We start from the raw sequence: 5,913 nt of genomic DNA, 5'->3' as shown, positions 1-5,913 counted from the left end.
AAACGTATTCATTTTTCATAAAAATCACTGTTTCACTGAAGCTATTATTAAGACCCAACTGCTTTGGGTGCAGTGATTTCAGCCAAATCCAGGCCTCGGTGACAAGCTGGTTCCTGAGGTGTGGCCACGCACGCAGCCCCCGAGGCCGTGCGTGTGTGTGGCTGTCAGTTCGTGGCTGCAGCTGGGTCGGTGTCTGGCAGAGCGCGGCTGCTCGACTGCACGGTGTGTGGAAGGGTGACGTGGGGTGGGGGGCCCCTGACGGTGGGCCCAGCAAGTGGATTCCTCAGGTTTCCTAAACAGACAGGAAACCGTCCTGTCCACACCTGAGAGGACACAGACCTACCTTCCCTCAGGCCTCCACGGTCCCTGGAGCCCTAGGGCAGCAGGGCGCGGTCTCGGCCCCACACCCAGAGATCGGGATCAAAAGCCTGGATCTGGAAAGACAAACAGCCTCCTGAAGAGATGACGACTCTGCAGCTGGACCCCCACCCACCCTTGTCCAGCCTCCAGTTCCTTCTCTTCCCAAGTCCCAACTCCAATCCTCCAGGATCCCCTCTCTCTGCAGTTGGGCCCTGCCCCTCTCCCAGCCCCCAAGCCCACCCACCTCCTCGCACTCTTCCCGGGTGACCCTCATTCTCCAGTCCATGGAACGGACGAACTGTAATCGCAGTTGGTGGAACAAGGGGCGCTCAGCGCGGTTCTTCCCATAGAGGAAGGAAAAGATGGCCTGTTTGGGGGCCTGGTTATCCTCTTCCATGTCGTTGGCCAGGTAGCTGGGGGAGACATCAGGATGCTGCTCAGGAGGGGACCAAGAAGGCCCTCTGCCTGGGGTCAGCTTCCCAGACAGGACGCAGGCTCATCATCTTCACACAGGACCTACAGAACCCTGCCCAGAGTCACAGAGCGCCACCCAGCCTCCAAAACGCCACTGCTGGGCAGGGACCCAAAGGATGCCTCTCACACTTTGATGATGAAGACAAAACCCAAAACCCCTCTTCCCTTCCCCGGGTGTCTGTGCCCACAGCCGTCTCCTCAGACTGTGAGCACACATGCAGCTCCTGAGGGCGGGAAGGGCCGCGGCGCTATTTCTGACTTCATCCCTTCCCGCCAAGTGACTGACACAGGCCATGGTTCCTATTGATGCATTAATTCAACAGCACATCTTGACTGTCTCTTCCTGTCACCTCGTATTCCCTGGCATGCAGGAAACACTTGATATGGTTTTGTTAAATGAATGATTGAATGGATGGATGAGTGAGTAAATGCTTTATCTCATAGCCAAATGCAATACTGATCACCTCCTAGACACAACATACCTTAAACTTTTACAAAATGAGAAAAGTTGTGCTGAGTGTTTTGAGAATGCACTGAGGTTTTGACAGGACCTGCCGTCAACAGGTGTCTAGTCTAATGGGCTAAAGAAGGGGAGCGGAGAGATAAGAAATAACTATAATCCAAGAGACCGCATTATAATTAAAGTGCTACCGGGAGGCAGAAGTCAGGGAGGGCCAGGAAGGCGTCAGGAAGGTTCCGATGTTTGAACCGACTCTAAGGAGAAGCATTTTCTCCAGATAAATACGTGTGAGGGGCAGCTAGACGGAAAGCACCATACGGAAGCAGAGGGAAGGGTGTTTGGAGGGAGCAATGGACCAGAGGGATGAAATATCAGGAGGGAGTGGGTTTGATGGAGACACTAGAGAGGGTTGCATTCAAACGGAGGACTCTGGCCTTGATTTATGAGGCACTGAGCCCAGGGAACGGTGAAGGAGGGTGTGGAGGCGCTAGACCTGTGTTTGGAAGGATATTCAGGCAGATAAAGCCCACTGGCCTGGGGGAGAATGTAGGAAACACCCGCATTTTATGATAGATCTGTGTGAGGTCACGAGGACCTGAACTGCCTCGTCCTGGGAATCCAGAGGAGGGGGACAGTGACACTTGGTGTTGATCTGGGAGGAGAGAGAGGATCAGAAAGGGCACCTTCGATGGCCTGTTTGCTTGGGGGCAGGAAGCTGTCAGCTCTTCCTTTCCCTACTTTTAGGATGTTTGCTGTTTTCTTTTGTTTGATCTTTTAACTGACCTTTGCATTATTTGTTTTTGCAAAGAACAGCATGAAAAAACACTACACAGTAACCCTGTCATTTTTATGCAGAGAGGAAACCGGACAAATAAGTTCAAGCAGAGGAGAGGGCAGGGTCCCACTTCTCTCCTCCACCCTCCCAGGGGGCAGAACATTGACTGAAGGGAGCAGGGGAAATACTCACAGAGCGATGAAGAAATGAATCCGCCGGTACTGCCAGGAGAAGAGGCCAGCCCGGCTGAAATAAGCTATGACCATGGACAGCAGATACTGATGGAAACAGGAGGGGAAAAAAATCACCAAAGATGTCCCACCCTGGAGGGGGAGGAACAGCGGGATAAGGGGGCGGGAACTGGGGCAGGTGTTGCTGCTGCTCAGAGAGGAGACCCCTGTGTTGAGTGAGCCTGCGCATTTGGGGAGGGGCAGGGGGCGTCAGAGGCTTGGAGTTTCAGATGCTACCAGGACGGCGGGCTCTGCTCATTTGAGGGTCTGTGTTGAGGACGGCCCGCACAGGAGAGCCTTTCATAAGCTGGAGCAAAAGGGAGACCCAGGAGCTGAGAGGAGAGAGGACTTAAGGTGGCAACAATGAAAGGGGCTCGCCTCCCGCTCAGGTCCCGGAGGATCTGCAAGAGACCACGAGGCTCCCGACGGGACCTGGGACAGGCGTCCGGGTGGAGAGGGAAGTGACCTGTGGCATCTGAGAGTGCTCCCGTGCCCCAGGAGAGATGCTGGAGCAGGAGTCCATCTGAGCGGAAAACACCGTACCTTGTCAGATACCAACAGATCTCGGTCCCAGGCCAGGAATCTTTTAACGACAGGATCCTCTGAGAAGAGAGGGCACATGTTAGGGTGACAACCGGAACAGGGCTGCTTTGGGAGCATTCCAGAGTAAGGAGGACCAGGCCTCCCTGGGAGAAGTGTTTGCATTGTGGCCAAGGGTGAGGCTGATGGGAAAAGGGGAGAGAAGACCATTCAAGAAAGATGGTGCCCCCCTTGCCTGGGGCGGCTGAGTGAGAGGTAGGTGTCTGTCGCATGTCTGCGTGGCTCAGATCTGACATAAACAGTGATGCTCCCTCACCATGCATGAGTGTACACTGCAGAGGCCGCAAAGTCACTCAGCCACTTTCTCAACTGACAGCCACATCAGAGTGCAGAGGGAGGCTTGCCATCCCCCTTAGACATATTCAAAGGCCAGCAAGAGTGAAGACGTCTCAGAGGGACAGTCAAAACCAAGCTCTTATCCCAAGTGCACACTCTTCCCAAGTCTAGCCCAACCCTCTGTGACGCCTAAGTGTCCCCAGCGAGTGATCGTTACTCAGTGCTCCAAGAAGGAGAGCACAGCACCTGGCAGTGAATTTTTTTTCCACTGGAAATGGGTAGTCATTGGAAGTTTCTTCGCTTTTTAAAAAAAGGATAGGATTGGGCCGGCCCTGCAGTGTTTTGGTTAGGTTCGCGCATTCCACTTTCACCACGCAGGTTTCATGGTGCTGGATCCTGGGTGCGAACCCATGTGCAACTCATCAAGCCATGCTGTGGCAGCAACCCACAAACCAAATAGAGGAAGATTGCACAGATGTTAGCTGAGTGACAGGCTTCCTAAGCGAAAAAAAAAAAAAGAATAGGATGGAGGGTGCTGTCGGGGGCTCTTCCTACCGAGCAGTGTGTTGAAGACCTCGTGGTGTTCAGGCAGCACTGTGGACACCCGCTGTTTCTTCAGCTTCATCCTGAGTCCACACAGCCACTCCACCACCCAGCTGTCCTCAGCCTTGGCGGCTGTCTCCTCCTCCGTCTCCTCCTGGAGAGACTCCGACCACTCCCTCTTCCTCTTCAGGCCCGAGGACTCAGGCAGGGGCCTGGGATCTACCCAGCGGGCTGAGGAAAGAGACCAGGCCAACACTTAAAGCTTCTGTCTTTGGAATTCAGCCATTGGTCACCCAAGCGTCAGCCACCCCGAAAACCAAACCTCCTCTCCATTCTCTGCAGCCTCGTAGACTATTGGCCTTCTCCCAATCCATCTCTCCATCTTGCTCCTCGATGACATCCATCTGCTCCCATTCGCCTGGTCTTTGTTCCCCCGCCCTGTGCTCTAAACTCCTCCGCATTATAGAGAATGTTCTCATTTGGAAAAGAACACAAAAGGAAGCCTCTACTTGTTTCCTCTCTTCCCCTTTCTCATCCTTGGATCTCAGCTCCTAACCCTCCTCCCTTGCTTCCCAGGTTCTCTTCCTTCCATGTGGATATCCTGGTCCCCCGCTCCTGTGTGCTCCTTCTCCAATCCCCGGCTTTCGGCATCTGTCCTTCTCGCACACACACCCTGCTCAGCTACTCCTTCCTGACTTCTGTTCCTTCTCCTCCTTACTGGTCGACCCTCTCAGACCCCTTCTCACTCCAGCTTCCTCACCTGATGGTCCTGGGCTTTCTTCATTCACTATCACCTCCAGGGGGTACCCTGACGTGCTAGGCTGGGGACTCGGTGGACGGCTGGTCATGATTTCTCTCAAACTCTTTCTTCCCTGCCACGAAAGCTACACCCTAGTCTGCCCAAAATCCTCCTCTGGATTCTGGCTGAATATAAGCCCGTTATCCCTTCTCCAAGCTGTGGAGAAGCTAGGAGCGGAGAAAAGCTCTGAGAAGATGCTGTTGGCCACCTCCGCTGCCAAGCACCACGGAGTTTGGTCCTTCCAATCAGGAAGGTCGGAAGCCTCTGATGTCATCGTCATTCCAACCTGGCAACCAGTTTGAAGGAAAATGCGTGTAACTGCCAAACCAATGTGTGCACTTCTCCTGGAGTTCAGGGGTAAGCGAGAACTCCTGCCACTGACCCAACCTCTGACCATCCTCCTCAGCCTCGTCATCCCCACCTCAGCAGATGCCTTGTCTCTCCATTCTAGACTTGAGACACGTTGGACTCTCTCCCTCCTTCCTGATCCTATTTCAGAGCATAGTCTGTGGGGGAGGAAGGGAAGTGAGGAGGAAACTGAGGGGAAGCGGAAATGGGAAGACCTTACAAGAGTGAAATAAGTATGTAGAAACCATCCCAGGTACATTGACTTCTGGATTAAAAAGTCACTAAAACACTCAATTTGGCCAAGCTCTTCTGCTCCGTGGTTACTGACACTCTGCTCAGGATTCTGTGCTGGGGATGCACAGCCTCTACCCTCAGGCATCTTTGAGTCAAGGGACATTTTGAGCACCTAAGACCATGGAAAACTGTACCTGTGCTCACACACACACACACACCCTGACACTTCACATGGTGTCTCCAATCTCAAGGAGTCTGTGGATTGCCTAAAGTCTGCCCCTCGATTCCAGTTAAGAAACTCTAGTCTACAGAACAAATTTTTGACCGTGTGCATCACTCTTGACCCAGAAATTTCACTACCATTTGTGTATCCTATGAATAAAATGTCACATGCACAAAAAGACGACATGGAGGAATCTCCAATTCAAGACAGACTATGATGTTTCTGTGAAGATGGGGAGCACATGCAAGTACAAAGTGCAGGAAATAGCCACCTTGTCTAGATAAGTCACAACTAGGCAGTGCCCATCTTAAGATACGTCGGTATGTTGTTCAAAAGTGGACTAAAGAGCCCACGTTGGGTGTGACATGTTTGGGGGAAACTCCTCCTGTGGAGCGGTTTCACCACAGTGGCTGTAGCGACAGGGCAGAAATATCAGCAGAGTGAAGCAGAAGTGCTATACAAACACCGTCCTTTCCACGTGAGGGTCACATGGAGAAATTCAAATACAGATGCCTGGACCCAGCCCCATAGATTCTAACAGAACTGAGGTGGGGCCTGATTTAACTTTCTCATGGACGCACACTCGGATTT

General features: G+C 52.8%; 1 protein-coding gene across 1 annotated transcript; it reads right to left on the bottom strand.

Moving 5' to 3' along the window:
* Positions 1-374: 374 nt before the first annotated feature.
* LOC124232004 (speedy protein E4-like) lies at positions 375-4,566 on the bottom strand. The gene is made up of 6 exons (XM_046648994.1): positions 4,479-4,566; positions 3,731-3,949; positions 2,843-2,901; positions 2,262-2,347; positions 605-773; positions 375-434 (listed from the first exon to the last, which is right to left on the bottom strand). The coding sequence occupies exons 1-6, from the start codon at positions 4,564-4,566 to the stop codon at positions 375-377; spliced, it is 681 nt and encodes a 226-aa protein (XP_046504950.1).
* Between the last annotated feature and the right edge of the window lie 1,347 nt (positions 4,567-5,913).

Source organism: Equus quagga, unplaced genomic scaffold (genome assembly GCF_021613505.1).
Source record: "Equus quagga isolate Etosha38 unplaced genomic scaffold, UCLA_HA_Equagga_1.0 HiC_scaffold_15963_RagTag, whole genome shotgun sequence".
Classification (NCBI taxonomy): Eukaryota; Metazoa; Chordata; class Mammalia; order Perissodactyla; family Equidae; genus Equus; species Equus quagga.
This window is presented reverse-complemented; position numbering and strand designations above follow the sequence as displayed.

Coding starts and splice junctions, on each gene's coding strand:
- LOC124232004 (XM_046648994.1), bottom strand. CDS start 4,566: ATGACCAGCCGTCCACCGAGTCCCCAGCCTAGCACGTCAGGGTACCCC. Junction 3,950..4,478: donor AGAAAGCCCAGGACCATCAG/GTGAGGAAGCTG, acceptor CTCTTTCCTCAG/CCCGCTGGGTAGATCCCAGG. Junction 2,902..3,730: donor GGTCTTCAACACACTGCTCG/GTAGGAAGAGCC, acceptor CTCTCTTCTCAG/AGGATCCTGTCGTTAAAAGA.